General features: G+C 45.4%; 2 protein-coding genes and 1 long non-coding RNA gene across 4 annotated transcripts in view; 1 reads left to right on the top strand and 2 right to left on the bottom strand.

Moving 5' to 3' along the window:
- LOC138191023 (uncharacterized) overlaps positions 1-17,776 on the top strand; it is a 55,298-nt gene that overhangs the window by 15,267 nt on the left and 22,255 nt on the right. The window lies entirely within an intron of this gene.
- On the bottom strand, positions 11,621-14,296 carry LOC124217762 (mitochondrial sodium/calcium exchanger protein). The gene is made up of 9 exons (XM_046623794.1): positions 14,240-14,296; positions 13,938-14,155; positions 13,541-13,866; positions 13,397-13,477; positions 13,185-13,304; positions 12,733-13,056; positions 12,518-12,636; positions 12,294-12,447; positions 11,621-11,979 (listed from the first exon to the last, which is right to left on the bottom strand). The coding sequence occupies exons 1-9, from the start codon at positions 14,294-14,296 to the stop codon at positions 11,621-11,623; spliced, it is 1,758 nt and encodes a 585-aa protein (XP_046479750.1).
- LOC124216351 (UDP-glucosyltransferase 2) lies at positions 14,911-17,035 on the bottom strand. 2 transcript variants are annotated; one of them, XM_069137567.1, is made up of 3 exons: positions 15,879-17,035; positions 15,367-15,586; positions 14,911-15,326 (listed from the first exon to the last, which is right to left on the bottom strand). In XM_069137567.1, exons 1-3 carry the CDS (start codon positions 16,924-16,926, stop codon positions 15,005-15,007), a joined length of 1,590 nt encoding a protein of 529 aa, XP_068993668.1. In that variant the 5' UTR covers positions 16,927-17,035; the 3' UTR covers positions 14,911-15,004. The 2 variants fall into 2 exon arrangements, with proteins under 2 accessions (XP_068993668.1, XP_046476730.1); XM_046620774.2 differs by having other exon boundaries at positions 14,911-15,284; positions 15,879-17,032.

Raw genomic sequence — 17,776 nt, 5'->3', positions numbered from 1 at the left:
CGGGTTCTCGCACTCCTGCGGTTCGAACGTTGATAACCATTTTACACGCTAATAACAACGAAAAAAATGATAACTCTGTTTGAATCCAATTCGTCTAAGCACGTGTAAAATACCGCTACCACTTTTCGTAAAAACCTCTTCTTACCTTCTTCACCCCTGGTGGAAATCTCCGCGAGACGACCACCTGTTTCAATACCGCGAGTTTAATCTTTGACGATGCGTCATAATCTTTCAGGAAACCTTTCACCGACTGGGGATTATCTAGACTGGCGAAACTCTTCGGTAACGATTTATTACACAAGAGAAGCTCGCCAACGGATTGGAAGGAGTGAAAACGTCTCTGGACTAATAAATCAAAAGTTCAAAATGCTCGAGTGACAATCTTAGCCAATTGTTCGTCCGACACGTGGCCTGGGCGTAAAATAATTCGAATGGATTATTTTCGCACGGTAAATAATTAGCATTCGTCGGATTCTTGAACGATAAGAAACGGTTGGAAAGCTTTTATGGGTAACTCGTAAAAAGTAACTTATTTACCGTCGTCCTTTCCAGCTTTCCCTCCTCACCTTCTCCCCTCTCATTTCTCGCTCACAAAAGATTCGTTAATTTGAATTAATTCTCACGGCAATACATTGTGATTAAAAAAGACGCTAAGTTATGTGCATTCATAACGAGTTGGGCAGGCGGGCGGACGTAGATACAGACAAACCTGCGGGTCGGCGGGCACAAACAAATTTATATTTTTTCAGCCTAATGTAGGTATATACACATGCATACGCATACGAAGAGCAAAGAATAATTAAGACTTAATGACGTCTTCTTGCTTTCTGCCCGCGCTCCGTTCTGAAGAGGAAAATTATTTCACGACCCGTGAAAACGCAGCGAAGGTTCGAGTTCGGTCTGCCGATTTCTAAATAAAATTTATCCCTCCCTCCAAAGTCTTTACCGGAGTAAACTCGACGTCGTCGTTTGCCACTCGCCCTGCACCGCACTTGGCCGTTCAAAATCAAGATCAATAAAAAATTCAGCCTCGACGAGACTGGCTGCAAGCTCCGGCAACGAAGCAGGAGAAAATCCTTCCTCTGCACCAGCATTGGTGCAACAATAATATTCGCATACGATTACCTGCATCGTTCAGGATTTCGCCCGAATGCCACTCGAAAGCCTCGCTTGCACTCGTTTCGAGGGATCTACCAGGTTCAGCATCCCCTGGAAGGTTTTTTCCCCTGCACTTCGCGCTCTCTTTCGCTCGGTGGTAACTCTTTGTTTCTACGGCGTTATAGCGCGTCGGCTTACATGCACAACGTGGTGCAACAGCTTACCGGAAGCGACGGGCGCAGAGAGGCTGATCCCGGATGTTCAAGCCTGTTTACTCGCCCCCTTCTGCCTTTTGCTGCACCAGCCGTCTCGGCTTACGATTTGCATGCCAATTTCTATGCGAAATGCGGGCTTGTCGAACTCGAGAAGAAAAATATCGCCGTGTTTTAAGGAGAACACATTAGCCTCTTACGGTAGAGCCTCGTTAGCGTTCAACCGCTTGATTGCGTACCGAGTTTTTTACTGCGTGGAAAGGTGAACAATATGACTTTAAAAATCTCAAATACATCTACCGCATTTCGATTCAAAAATTTAGTCTCGTACTCGTGGCATGAGGACTTTAGCGCTCCCTATTCCTAGTCAACGGCTGTCGGTCAGCCGTTAAGTTTTCTTCGTTTCAAGGCCCTTGACCGTTCGCCCGACTTCGCGGAAATTTGTTCCATGGGTCACAGGAAGAGATGAATCCGTTTCTGAATCGAGGTGCCCGTAAAAAAAACGTCGGGAGAAAATGTTCCGGCCGAAACGCGCAGGTGTCTGCAGATATCTTTTTCAGAAATATCCTTAACCTTCCAAAACGAGATTCGAAAGCATCGATAAGCCCGGTGCCTCATCTCACAACTTCGTTAATGTTTGCGTTGGCATCGAGTGCAAAACCAACGTCAGGACGCCATTTCGCATGAAAAGTTTGGTCCAGCGAGACAGCGTGAAAACCGAAACGAATATATTCGTTCCGGTTTCTAACGATAAGCTCAGAGTGTAGAATGGCGTCGACTGGTATTACAGAAGTATGTATCTGCAGGCGAACGGACGCGGTAAATACTAACAGGCGCACACGCTGCAGGGAAGCTGGCGGAGTCCGGAGAGCATAGGCCATAGATCAGCCAGCGATCCTGAGGAAAATATCTATCAAAAAACCTGTCACGCATCGAGCCAACTCCGCCCGTTTGCCGTCGGTGGGTAGTTTTATTTTTCCTCTCTCTCCCTTCTCCTCTTCCTATCGTGTTTTCCCCCTTTTTTCATTGCGGGATATTCCGCAGACATCCACTCAAGCCAGTCCATTACGGCGTATGGCTGGCTGCTGGCTCCGATCGTGCATCGGCATTCTATGGCCGGCATCCGTGCAGCTACGAAAACGAGGAAGGCATCGCCGACCGTCCACCGAGTCGGTCCTGAGACACCCTTTGTTGACTTCCGTTATGCTCCGTTAGGATTTACTCCCACAGACTCGTTCCGATCACAATAAGCTCCGCTGACGCATCCTGCGGCGGAGTTTCCGAAAGAACTCGAGCTGCTTTACTAATATTACACGCTGCCTCGGGAATATTTACGACATATTACTAGGTACATATTATTACCACAGCAGCGCGATTCTCCGATTATTATACCTAGATCCTCTGAACCTTAATTACAATGAATAAAGTCTTGCAGGTGCGGAAAGTAACCAAGTTTCAAAGTTTGAACAGCGTATACGTGCAGAACTGCGGCGGAAAACAACGGGTGGGGTGAAAATTTGCTGCAGCGTACGGTCCTCCCCGCAGCCGGGGGCACAGGTTCAATTTTCCCTCGGGTACGGGCGATTGCGCTTGAAAAATAAAATGATGACGCGCAACTATGAGAACGGACAAAAAGCGTCCGCAGCCATTCGTTTGGTCCGATCGCAGCGGGAACGGCTTTCCGTCCCTGCACACCTGCGCCCCGTACACGCACGTATGCCGATGTATCGACAGTTGTATCTAATCTCGTTACATTAGCGAGAGCCAACTGCCAGAGTAAATCTTGGATCCCTATAACTCTGCGCTGAAACTGCAGTACAGGGATTGTCCTGGAACCATCGGGATTCAAGCCCGGGAGAGTCGTTACCCCGGTTATTCGAGCAACGCGAAATGCGGAAATGCGGTATCAAGATCGGATCGCAGGATCTTGCATGTTGCTCACTCGGTACCTACACGCCGTTATTGCACGATCGATTGGCTTAGAATAATCAGTTCGGAGATTCGTCTGCGACGAGTCGATGGTGCCGCGTGCCTGCGGTAGGGGTGGCAGTAAATCGAGGGGTGTCGATAAGCCCGGACCAAGAAGCGTCTTGTTCCACGTTTTACAATCCGAGGAGCTGGAGCGCAAGGTGTCGCGGATGGCTGCCGGATGGCTGCCGGATAGCGGGCACCTTGCCCTCGCATCCGTAATTCGAGCAGAGGAAACGTTCGCTCGGACGATTCCCTCGACTGATGACAAAGTCACGTTCTACGAGGAGGATCCGTGTCCTCGAAGATCTGAGCTTTGTCCCGGGTCCACTTGATCCGCGCGAACCCCTCGCGGATCGACTAAGTATCGGCCATCAATTAGACGCGTTCGCTCACTTCCCACTAGCTGCTGGACGACTATAACGCGAAATTCCCCGGTGATGCTCTCGGGCGGATTCTCTCATTAACAACATCCGGGCCAAAGTGGACGCCGAGTTTTTCAACGCCTCAAGGCCTGATCGCGGCTAAACGAAACCCTTTCATTCTCGAGGATTCATCTCAAGTAATTCACCTCACGCGGGTGTGTATAATGTTTCGTCCTTAACGATCCGCGGTCCGTGGAATGCAGGGCGTAAAAATGAATGAAAAAAGAGACTGCGGGTGGACGGAGGTAAAAAGATAGTACAAACAGAGAGATCAAAGTCAGTTGTAATTACAAGTATACACAGCGAGCGACTCGCGTCCCGTCCCCGAGTTCTAGTTCTCGCGGAGTGTTCCAACGAAAGCACCTCTCCGCTTTGACGACGGTAGTCGAAAGCCGCGTACCCGCCGTGCGGCACGCCAAGAATCCTCGAGCATCTCTGCATGTCGGGTACAACGCGACTTTACAGTCAACCCTGGCAGCACAGCCGAGTAGGCATCTCAGCCACCGAGCACACACATGACATACTCAGCGATATGTTATATACTCGGCACTGCTGACGCCCTCCATCTTTGACATGCTAACCGAGTCTGTATACGTACTCGGTGTACCAGAACGGAGGCTCGAGGAATTGAGTATCGCAGCGCGGTGACAATCGTATAGAGTATAATTGTCGTGGTCAATACCATGAACGATTGCAGAGGAAGCCCATCCTCCTTCGTAATTCAGCGATGGTTATAAAAACCGAAATCCACAGAGTAGGTATGTATGGAAGGAGAATGATAAGGATCGAAATGTGCGTCAAGCCGAGTGCTCGGCTCGCGAACCGCTGGCAATTCAGTGCGCATAGTGAAAACGAATTAGGTAGACGCAACCCTTTTTCTGAAATACCCAAACAGTTGGAATACCCCTACACGGAAAAAAAAATTCTGTTCGGCGAGCTGTATTCTACAGCTCCAGTAACTATACGCACTCTACGGTCTATCTTGTAGTTACAGCAACTATATATTAGTCAGCTCTGATAGCTGCAAGTTGTTCAGCTCTCACAGCTGAATGGTTTTGCTCTAAGAGCTGTAAGTTGCGCTGTGCTCTGGTGCGTTGACATATTTCATAACCTTCAAATTTCATGAGTATGATTTAAATACAGTTGATAGATAATTGTTTAAATAGTCCATTCAAATATGTAAATGACACTGAATAAATAATGATAATAATGATGAAAAATAATACTAATAGCAATATAATTGTACTATTTAATAATAAGCGCTGTGAGCGGAGCCGAAAAATTCTGGTCTAGCTCTTCGAACGAAGCTGTTTAGCTGAGAGAGCTGAACAACGTACAGCTATGACAGCTGACTAACAGTCAGTTATACGAACCATGCAGTGCTCTTCCAATAACAGAACGTTTAGTTCGACGAACTGTTTACAAGTAACTATCTAATATTTAGTTCCACGAGCTGAATTTTTTTTTCCGTGTACTCTGAGTGGCTTCAATTCTAGAAAAAGGCTTGCGTCTTGGCCAAGTCTCGATAAATATCGGTGTGCGAATCTGTATCCAGAACCGACCTTGTATACCTAACTAGACGAAAAGGCTTAATCGTTACCTAGAATTCATATTCGAGGCCTGCTTAGCGCCCATCAGGTGTGTAGCTGGTTTCCACCGTACATCGCTCGACAGCTTGGGGTTGTACGAAACGCTCGCGATGGTAATACACCCGCGTAAATAGACCGAGGTTCTACCCGACGTACCTACCACCCAGAGGGCATGTAGAAGGTTTTCCTGTCCAATGTGTTCGAGGGCGGAGCTCGGAAGCGAGCTTTGAGGACCGCGAATTGCTGCTTACATTGGCAGAGTCGTGGAAACGTGACGCGAGAACCGGCTAACTCAACGTGGGAAGAGGAATGAGGGCCTTGGAGTATTTGGAGTGAGAGCGAGAGAGAGAAGGAGAGAGCGGCGAGTCGAGAGGCTGCAGAAAAGAAAAGCAATGCAGGTCACCGGGAATTTTTTGCGCCGAGTTTTCGCAATTCCATCTTACGGGTTTTCGCAATTTTCTCCGCAGTTTTACCCCGGTTAACCGAATTTTGCTGCTGTATTAAGATCAAGCCCGGCATTAAGCGTGATGCATTGTGACGTTTATGGTTGATTTTTAAGAAATTTTACGCATCGAAAGGAAACAAACGCACACAAAAAAAAGCGAAAAACTTATTATTCTAGACACAAGGTGTAAACTATAAAGAAAATTGTCCAAACCTGTTTTTCTAGATTAAAATCGGTCAATGTCGTTTTATTATAGAAATTTCGAGTGAATTATCCTGTTTTTATGAAAACTGTACATACCTTCTTCATTGTTTGACAAATGAATAAATCTGGGGTGTTTATATGATATAAATAAAATTGCAAATACTGATTATTTTTAATCATTCATTCTTCCAGCCATTCATTCGCAAGATTAAAAGACGCCTTTTATATGTACATAATGCTCATTGTCAAATGATTTTTTGTGATCATTCTTCTGTGACTAGTCTTTTCTTCAATCAAAAACAATTTTTGTTTTTTTGGTTTTTCTCAGTTTTTACTATTCTTTATTATTGTCTAAGACGGTTCCGCAATTTTCGTTACACAGATCTCATTTTGGTATATGGCTTTTCACTTTTCATTGTTATAAACTTGCCAAACTTGTAATGTTTTGACTCACAGTTTTAGAAAAAAATGTGACTAGACTTTGTTTAGTAATAACGAAATTTATGTTGAAAGAAAAGAAAATTGAGTAGATGACAAGCGAAAGGATAAATTCAAATATGGACTACGAGGTACTAATTCGATGTTAAGTCTTCGGCGTCTTCTATTCAAACTCTTACAGCGTAAATATTCGATGAGGTGATCCATCCTTTTATTGCTCTCGTTATAAATTCGGTGGGCGGCGTTGTAAATCGATTTTGATCTCATTTCACGATCGCTGTGTAGAATACCGAAGAAAAATTAAAGCAGACTGCAGAACCGTGTATACATTATACTCGTATACCTATCCTTGATTTTCTTGCTCTCTTGTTACGGAGGCAAAAGGAGGCGATTCAATAAAGACTTTCGCAAGAACTGGGACGTAAATCACGACAAAGGTGCCGCTCGAAAACACGTATATAAATCCGAGATTTATCATTGTTCCGTTATTTCCAATTTCGCTTTTCTCGTAGTAATACGAGCCGTAATATCTCACACTTGTAATATATTCTATCAGATTTCGATATATTATATAGGTATAATGTAATATATATTTCCAGGCAGAGTATCAAACTTAGAGGGGAAAACGATAGGGGCGAAGGGGGAAGGAGAGAGGAAAAGCGCTGGATCATATCGAACCATCAATTTTAAAGGCTTACCGAATAAAATACTCGTAAAAAGTGATAGGAAAATTTTCCTCACTGCGAACTGGACCGAATCATGTTTCCAACCAACCAAATCTTGGCGGTATAGGTATGCACCTTATCCTCTCAGCTATTGCTATGTGAATTATTACCCCATCCAGCTGTCTATCAGACAATTAATGCACAACTCCAAGCGCAGCAGAGGCAACTGACGTTGATAAATGGCAAAAATACAGATTCGGTTTCGGTGGAAAATTCTAAACGTGTCGAATTCGCGTCTTGTCAGAACTTATTTCTCGGAATCGGTTGCATCACGTGCTCAGTCTCTCTTCGCACTCGCAAATCTTCTTCTCCGTTCCTCTCATTCAGAATAAACGACGCTCAAGTCGTTACAGTTGCATCGATACATCTTTTTTCTAATCGTTATCTTCTTTTCTGCGTCCGTCGGTTTTTGGCCAAGAATTTCAGTAGTATATTAGTATCGTTTCTGCGCACAGATCCCGATACCGACATCGTACAGACGTCTACATTTCAGTCACTTGACCGCTCGGACACAAAGCGTTCTTTTTTAGGTGAGGTTTTTCTCCGGATCTGTACGCAGAATCGGCCTTGCTATACCACTAATTTCACTCGAAGCATAAGGGCTTGCGGAGTACGTCATCGGTCGTACGCGTTAAATACACAGCTGAGAAATTCGAAAAGACACGGCGGCGTGCTGACGGGATGAAAGCTTTCAAATATCCGGAATAACGGTGGCTGGCGGCTGCCAGGATAGGTACGCGCAATATCAAACGGCAGATATAAACCTACCTATATCCGCAGGGGCAGAGACTGCAAACCGCTGCACTGCAACTGCGCGGACCAGTAGTTCCCGATCAAATTTACGACAGGCAATGTCCGATATTATCCATTTGTCTTTTTGCACGGCCGGAGCTCGGTGCCCCGATATCTTCGACCGTGCAATTTGTTTGCCAATTTTTCCGAGCCACCGAGCACGCGGCCACCGCCACGCCGTTCAACTTGTTTTTACTATTTCGACTCCATGCTTTACGCTCCAATTTTCTATAAATATAATAGATTTTTAGAGCCCGTGCAGCAGCAGGAACGGCATTCGTTGTTTATCGAGGTTGAAAATTAAATCGGCCTTGCCCATTGATGTTGCACAACCATTCGTACGCACGTGTAGGTGTAATGTATCCCCGTGCCTGACGAACCGTACAAATTACCAACGGCTGTTCGCGATTTCAGTTCCATTTTGGGATTCCATTTGCCCCTAAAGCTCCGCGATTCCATTCGTATTTCACCATTTTCCATCGACCGATCGACGTTTACCGATACCCGTCCCACCTTGGAACGAGGCAGTAAACAAAACGAAGCACCTATATACCTAAAAATTCCTCATTAATATCGCCCGCGAAATAGTCCGGATGAAATTTTCACTCAACCCATACGAACAGAGTTCTTCGTTTTTATCCCAGCATTTATTTAATTTTTTTTTTTTTTATTCCTATCTTCAATCCAGTCGTTCGGCTTCAGATACGAATAAATTTCCCGCAGCTTTCGGAGGGCGATGGGGACGGGAATGACTCGAGTTTCGAGTTTCGGCTGACGTGCACGTATAATGTAGTATGATATTCAATGTCCGACGACGCCGATCGCCGATTCAATGCCGGGCCGCAAGAACCTGACAAAGAGAAGGGAGAAGGGCCGCGTCAGCGGTTTCCGAATATTGCGGCCCCCTTAACGGCCGCGCCGGACTATCCGCATGGAAACACGGAATACTCGTGCACAATGGAATACATACGCGCTGCGATCTATGTCGAATACGTGCAGCTAGGGAGACGCGTCCCGGACGGCCCTCGAGCTGACTCACAAACTTCCGGGGCGGCCGGTGCTGCTGACGTAAATCTGCAGTGAGATCCTCTCCCTGCTGCAGGCTCTTAAATTCGCGGAGTCCTGCATCAGCTACTCATCGCCAATCCTAAGGAATATGCGCCGCTTGATGGCGGCTCTTAACCCTTTCGGTCAGGCGAATCAATTTTTTTGACATGGAAGTGCAATTGTACGTTTCCCATGTATTTTTCGAGACTGAAACCGTACGTGATGTCAAAACCAGATCAAACCAAAAACGACCCCTAAAATGGGGTGAAAACAGGATGAATTATCAACATGGTTTTAGAAAGTGGACTTGAATGACATTTATATAAATATTTACTTTGAGACAGTACAAATTTAGGCCGGGAATAGGAGCAAATCCCAATATTATCTGTATGCATCCCTAAGGTGGGTGAAAACTACCCCTATGCGTTGAATTTTGTAAATTTAATGTCCGTTCTGAGATCTCTGTTTGTCAAGCAATGAATGCCAAGCGTTTTTAGTATACCTACGTTTATTATTATCAAATTTCTCCGCTAACGAATTTCGTTCACGAAAATGCGATATCTTGTGCACATATTTATTTACGAGGATTAGTAACAATTATAGATTCACGAAAAATCCTAATCATTCTTAAGTTTAAGAATTTTCTTTACCTGAACATGCAAGAAAAATGTACGATTTTACATGGAGTATAAAAAAACGAAGAAAAGGAAAGGTTGCCACTACAGTGGCTTCTGTGACTGAAAGGGTTAAGTTCTGTTCGCCGGTTCGGAAATCATAACCATTTTCGACCAATCGCGGTGCCTACCCTATTATACATATATACTTACCCCGTGTCAAAGAACCTCGACGCCACCCTTTCCCCCAGCCTCGCACGAGAAGGGGCATAAAATCTTGGTAAAAATTTACTCTCGAGCTTGCAAGAAGTGTTTACCGTAGATAGATGAGCACTTCGCCATTCCATCGTCCGAAAGGAAAAAACTTTTTCCATCAAACTGCACCCATGCCTGTGCGATGGCTATGGCTACGTGTATTTGGCGAAATGGTATCGATAACGGCACACGCCCAGCCATCAACCATCGTCGTATAACCTGCAAACTTTTCGACGTCTCTCTACACCGAAGTTTATATTCCATCACTCGTTCAACTTTCCATCCATCCCTCGCCATTTCGACGTTTGTTAATTGCATCAAATTCAGAACGCGCATCAGGGATCTGTCCTTCAAACTTTGACACGCGGATTTAATTTTATCCCATCCATTTCGACAACCCGCCATCGTATTTAATCCCACAAGGATAAATACCTGTGGAGGAAATACAGATGTTTGACCGTTCGAAACGAACGGTGAACAGATTTCCTTGGATAGAGAATAAAAGGAAAATTTGCCCTCCGGCAAATTTACATATATATAGAGATAACGCTTATGCTTCAAATACAGCAAATATGCTGCACGTTTGTAAGTTCAAGGAATTCAAATTCACCGGAAAATTGAACGCTTCCAAACTTCGCATTATGTCAGAATCTTATACGCACATACCCATATAGTAGTAAAACAAAAAATCGAAGGAAAAACAAGAGACAGGATACCTGAGTTGAATTTGAAATTCAATAAACCGTAATACGTATAGCTCGGCGTCGCCGTGCCGTGCCGATGAGGGTAGACATTAGAGTAGAAGAGTGGCAGAGGGACAGGGTTCGTATTGTTTGGCGAGCATTTCGACCTCTTTTTTATACATTTATTTCTCGATCCCTGTCCTTTTAAGTGAAGCGATCCAAGCTCAGAACAAACACAGGACATCTGCGTTAAGTGCGGAAAAGCGTAAAATTTTACAGCTGAACCCAGTTCTGTAACGCGAAGCATAAGGGGAAAAATTTAGCAAATTTAAAAATAACCAAAAACTATTAAACCTCAATATGTAGTAGCCTTTCAAATGCAATGATAATCGCGCGAGTGAATATTCGGGATACCTAAAAACTATACAGTGTGATATAATTATCGATATGCCTTATTCGAGAACTGCGGTAGAAACTGACATTCGATTTTGAATCCTCGGAAAAAAAAATATTGTAAAGATTAGCGACAATCGTTGTTACATGCTTTCATAAATACCGAAAGGGGAGGATTTGTATGCTTGTTTGGGTACGTAGCGAGGGGTCGAATCAAATAAACAACGAATAAATGAATGGTAAACGTTTCATTTCGACGAAACATCGGAGTGCAGGTGTCACGTTCCGAGTGGCCAGCGCGGCTACAAAACGTACGTTGCAAATTCATCAAGCTCAAGCTAGAAAAGAGAGTTACCAGTGAAACGTGTTGAAATCTTTTTGGAAATAGAAAAATGTACTTCAGCTTTATCCTCATGATTCTGTTAAGGTATTGGGGGTTCAAAGTATTTCATAAAATTTAGATTTTCGGACTTCACCACCCATTTATTCTAATGAACATTGGAACGTTTGGCTGCTAATTCTGGATACTGGCTTAAGCCTCGTTGCAAATCGGGCTCGAAATGTGGAAAAACGGAAGTTCAAATTCACAAAATGCCGTTCGAATTTTATTCAACGCTTCTTATCACCACGGCCATCTACTTTCTACCTATATATGTTACACATTTATATAATACGATACAATGTCATTCTGCGTACATGTATCGCACGATTGTTGCAAGAAAAAGGCTGCTTTCAGTCATCCCTGTGATCTGACCCCAGGGGATGAATGAAGCCAATCTCGCTGAGAATGCATATTAGCATGAACATGAAGTAAATGCTATAGAGCATGAAGCCGTAGGATCGTCGGGCGAGGTAACCGGTAGTGGTAAGGTAAGAGGCCGAGGCCATGAGCGAGCACAGCAGAAAGGCTATGCACCCGGGGCCCATAGCGCTGGCTCTTACGTGAGTTCGCAGGTCATCGTGTTTTGCCGCAGCGATTCCGTAGGTGAGACCCATGCCCAAGAGGGTGTTGAACAACGGCCCTCCGAAGCAGGCGGCGAACCCCATTCGAGGATAGCCCCGCTTTGCTATCGCCACGTTTGATATGAGGTCTGAAACAATGATAAAACGGAGTACTCCGTTCCACTTTGATCCGACGCCACGTCAATCTTGACGGATTTATATGCTAATGTGGCTGTAAAGGTGGAGTGAATCTGTCTTGAGGATTTTTATTTATTTTTTTTTTTTTTATAGATCGTATCTCACAAATCCCCCTTTCCAGCTTCTCCAGAGGAGTCCAGTGATCCACCGATAGAATGGGAATGAAGGTGAAAATTCTCAATGAACTGACCGGATAGATTTTCATGCAGAGTATGTACATGTGGAGGGACAACGTTCCTTATTCTCGAGAATTTTGATGACTCACCACCGATGCTGTTTCCCCATGCAAGAAACATCATTCCCAAAGTGCTATCGGATATTTTCAAAGCGGTCCCTATTGTGTGGAGAACCGAGTAGACTTCCTTAGCTATCAAATATACAACTGCCATCGCTGCGAAGAATCCCAGGAACGCGAATGCCTGAATTCATTACTGAGTGAATCGCCTGTTCAAGACATTTAAACTTACGAAGCTGCTAATTCCGCCTCACGTTGTGATACTTCGGCACTCTGTCCAGGTCAGTTGTAAGGAAAACGAACACCCCGCCGCTGATCCCGAGCACCAAAACCAATCCGTACAAAGGAACGGGACCAATGGAGTACGACCAAACTGAATACCTCAAGACAAAATACACACGGTTAGCTCATTACTCTGTCTGACTGTTCGATTGCTGACTCATTAATTTCGAAAGTAGATCCTCGTTACCGTCAAATAGAAAAGTAATGGCTACAGGCGTGATGCAGAGCTGGGTGCAGTTGAGGAGCTTCGACCAGCCTCGTTTCACCGCGGTCTGATTGACCACGGGGATCAGGAACTGTAGGAAGGCCATAGGGATCGCTCGAAGGATTATGTAAATGCGCGTACACTTCGAAGCCTCCGACCAGTCCTCCATGTTCATGGGCGAAACGTCGAAGAGGAATTCTCGATAGAGTCCCTGAGGTCGGCGAGAAGCGCCGTCGTCGACGCTCGAATCCTCCGTCGTGTCATCTTTGGCCAAGGCATTCTTCCGCTCAACGTCCAACACGATGTCTGAATATAACGCATGGATTCAAGATGGTAAGACTACCGTCGCGTTCGGAGGATGCTCTTCGGATCGTGCAGTTGATCTTGGCTAAATTGACGATCGAAGCGAAGAGATTCAGCGTCGTCGAACTTACCCAGTTTTGATTGTAATCCGACAGCCTTGGCGCGTGTGGGTAGCCGTGGGATGAGAGTTTCGTCCCGGTTAACCAAGTAAGTTTTCAACACGGTGCGGTCGTACAGGCTCGGTATTCGATCTGAATTCAGAGCTCAGTTAGGGACATTTCTGTCACGAAGGCTGACGGAATCCGCAGGCATGAGACTGGATCGGTACTTGTGTCATACCAACCTTGTGTCACGTTTTTTCTATTATCAATCATCTGCCCAATGACAACGACCACGATAAATCCGACGTACACGAAAATGAGACCTTGGAATAACGAAGAATAAGATCCGTTTTACGGGTTTGGAAAAAACACTTGGAAGAACGTACTCATGGCTTCCCATATGTGAACGGACTCGTCGCCGATAACGTAGGCTATCCAGCATACGGCACCGACGTAGAACGTGGTGTCGCGGATGTACGGGCGAAACTTTACTCTAAACGGCTGGACGACGGCTATGGAACCGGCTATGACCGTGGTAACGAAGACCCCGGCGCCAATGAGCTCGTTGAACATGACGACCGTCTCCTCGGCGGGAGCGACGAGGGCCGTGAAGATGTCGGGTGCTCCGTTACCGAAGGCGAGGATCGTCACCCCGGCGATGTTGTCCGAGAGGTGCATTATCTCGGCGATTATGCTCAGAGCGGGGCAAAAGCTGTTTTGAGGAAAATTTCCGTCAAGCCACATGTAATCTGGGGCGCTTTCGCGTCTTATGCCATCCCTTACAAGTTGTCGGCGGTAGTTCCTAGGATGAGGAACAAGTAAAGGAGCCACAGCATGTACAGAATAATTCCAAGAGTGATTAACGCCGTGTTCTCCGACGAAAATGCGCAGAACAAACCGGGTATGTACTGTATCGCCGCGTCCGTAAGGCAGTCTTGCGTTTCCTTCGTCCACTGGCACCTTTCTGCGGCTGGGATTTGCCATACGTAGCCGCAATCGTCCTGAAAGAGTTTCAGAGAACAGTGTGCTCTCGCGAATGCCACAGTCGTCTACCAAAGAAACTATTTCCGCCGACGAATTCTTACCTCATCTATCTCAGGGCCACCATGTCTGGCGATAATCGGCGGAAGATCTGAGGCCATTTAAAAATGTTTTTCCCCAAACTTTGCAGAGACTACAACCTACAACCTAACCTTATAACCTTTCAGCTCGATCATTACAGTGCAAGCGACATGTCGATAAAACAATACACGACGAATGTACCAAACTTATGATCTTTTACTTTTTTCACTTCTCAAACGTTTCAAAGTGAAAATTTTATAAACTGGATTCGACGTTACACAACGTTCTCGACTAGCTACGTGTGCACATTTATTAAGTGCGAGAGACGAGTCTGACTACCACAGGTTTTTGTAATTTCTAGGGTGATTTTATTATTTCGTAGAGAATTGCGAATTGTGTGCAAAGCGGAACAGTGGAGAATGAGAAGTGAACTTCCGGTTCGTGCTTTGCCTTTGCATAGCTGCACATTTATAATAGGACCAGGCAAGATACAATGCAAAATTATGCAGAAACTTTTTCTACTAGCTAACCAGCTATCACTTTGTAAAATACAAAGTTACGTACGCGTGTAGAAATAAGCATCGTGATGCTGCGCTCGTTCACATACCACGTCTTGGCTGAACTCCCCGACAATTGCAGACATCTAGGGTATTCTGTCTCATTCTTATTGGCTTTACATTAACAGGAGTTTCGACACGGGCAGGCTGCGGTCCTTTATTTCAATTGGCAATCACGGTAAACACACAACATTTGAAAACACTTCTTATTTTTACGAACAAACAGCTTCTTCAATTCTTTTTCTTCTTATCTTCGACTGGACATTTCCGGCGACGAAAAATCGCGCATAAAAGTTTATTAAGAATCCAGAAAAAGAACACCAAGCCAAATAATACGCCGGCAACAACATCCAAGAGTAGATACTGATACCAGGCTAGCTCGGATGCTGCAGTCCTGAGAGCCCTCGGCCCGTGACGTAGAATATACTCGACCCAGAAGACGGCTTCCTCAAGTGGAGCCTGCGGCCGGTCGCGAAATCTCCTCGAGGCTTGCCTGACGCGCTCGGTGTACCTGAAAAACAGGGTAAGAAAAGTCGGGGAAGCCCGAGGTTGGCTCAATCGAAAAATGCCATCAAGATCGGGATTCACTTCACCTGTTGTCGGTCAGCAATGCCTTCAAGTTCCCGTAGATATTGTCGTGGGATGGATTGTAGAAGTCCGTCATCAAGGCGTAGCCCTGCTGCACGCTATGGGCTACGTTAGCAAATTGGTCCCCGAAAATTGGCATTCCGAGAATCGGAACTCCGCAGTACACGGCCTCCTGAGTGCTGAGGAGCCCTCCGTGGCTGAAGAAAACGCGAACGTTCGGATGGCCTGCAAGCGAAAAGCAGAAATGTTACAATATAATCTGTATTAATAGTCGAAATGGAATTCAAAGCGAATGGCCGAGGAATGGCTGAGGGAGGGGGAAGGGAGAAGGGGCAGCAATTTCGATTCTCACGGCTGATTGGATCATCGGCCGTCGGGCAAGATCAAAGTTTGCAGATTTCTCAAAGGGTACGGAACGATTGGATTACACGTTATACACACGTATACATATAGGTATATATGTATATGTACGTAGTTATGTTTTCAGTGGGACGGCAAGGGTGTGGGGGGGACATACAGAGAACTGAGAGCTGCGGCACCCAATCGAAGCATTTCACGTTTCTCGGTAATTGCGGCATCTCCCGTTCGTCGCATTTCCATAGCACGCGCTGCGGGAGTTGACCGAACGCTTCCCGAAGAATAGCCAGATTCTTCGGCGGAAACGTCGTGCTATTCAGAACGGAACCTATGCTGAAATACACGACACCTTCCACCGCCGAGTCCAAATATTCCTTCAACTCTCTCGGGAGCCGGGCCGGACCGGAACTCGGAATGTGTATACCGCCGACTTCCTTCACTCCAGGTGCCATGGCCCGCGGGCTGGTCACCGAATGATGCCCGTTTACGAGAACCAGACCGACCTTGGACCGAAGGACGTCGAGAGGCGGGAGATCGGGGCCGAAGTAAGACTTGGCGATCTCGTAGCTCGGCTGATCCGAGTAGAATCTGTAGCCGATCTTTAAAGCCAGAAGGTAAACCGCGTTGAGGAGTCTCTCGTGGAAGCTCATGTGGCCGGGGTATCGGCTGAAAAAGTGTGGAATGTAGCTGGGATTGTCAGGATTGGACAAAGCGTCGGTTAGCCAGGGCATGGCGATGCTGGAAGTGACGCCGACGAAGGGGGTTCCGAATTTTTCTGCAAACCCCAGGAAGCAATCGGTCCCGAATATCTCGAAGATCGTCAGATCGAACCGCTCTTTGGTATCCAGAAGCTTCTTAACCCCGGGATGCTCGAATACCGGCCTGCAGATACCGACGCCGTTTTTCCATAAATACTTAGCGTTTGTCCATAGGGTGAAGTTCTCTACTACGCCGAGGTCCATCGAGCCGATCCTTGGAGGCAGGCTGGCCGAGATGTCAACGTCGGTAAGGTTCGGGATTTTCACCTTTTGAGGAAAGTGCGACACGACTCGAACCTCGTGCCCTCTTTCCGCCAGCCTTTTCAGGAGAGGCTCGAACGGAATGTAATGACTCTTGGCGTGGAGCGGCATTATAGCCAGGATCTTCGAAGCTTCGCTAAAACACTGCGAACAACTTATCACCCACAGCGAAAACACGAGGTATTTCATCCTCTGAGTCAGCCAGCAAGCTTGTAAAGGTTTCAATATTGCGTACACGACTCTCGAACTCCGGCGACACAACTGCCGGTAGCTTTGCTGCAGTCCACTGCAGTTACACCTGGCTTAACCTTGAATACAAGTTGGCTGGAAGCGAAAAGTACTTTGCGAATAAGGCGAAACAGACGTAATATCGCTTATTGTTAACTTGATGCATAAATTATTACACCAGAACACAGCTTGTGCCAACTGTTCAAACAGTCTTGTTTATGGATGAGTATTTCTTATAAAATTCATAAATTTCAGTGAGACTTTTACCATAATTTTTTATATTGAACAAAATTTCTATATATCTGTTGAAAATTGAAAAACATGTCGTATAAAGCTGAAGAAAAACGATAAAGAAGTCCAAACGACAATTTTTATAATATTGCATAGATCATTCCCTCATGCACTCTGGAATATAATAAGGGAATGACGAATTCGAATAAAAGCTACAGAAAACAGTGGTACACTACCTCAAATTTCTTCAGCATTTTGTGTATGCATATTACTCTCCAAAATGCAATTAAAAAAAAATTAAAACATGCACATGTACTGATTTTCCTCGATATACGTACAGTGAGTTAATGATAAAGAAAACTGTAACTTTTAAATAACTTCAACTTAATACTTTTCTGCACAAACACAATACAGATTAGGAGTGTTGCCAGGTTTTACAAACTTAGGGCTGCGTTCGCAAATCTCATTCGATGCGATCATAAATCGAATATTCGTAACACGGTGAAGGAATGATTTTATTTTGCGGGACATGTATTTAAAATTGACTGGATGTATGGAAATAAATTCGATATCAAGATCC

The sequence above is a fragment of the Neodiprion pinetum genome, chromosome 1 (genome assembly GCF_021155775.2).
Source record: "Neodiprion pinetum isolate iyNeoPine1 chromosome 1, iyNeoPine1.2, whole genome shotgun sequence".
Lineage (NCBI taxonomy): Eukaryota > Metazoa > Arthropoda > Insecta > Hymenoptera > Diprionidae > Neodiprion > Neodiprion pinetum.
The sequence above is the reverse complement of the archived record's forward strand: the minus strand, read 5'-3'. Positions and strand labels throughout refer to the sequence as shown.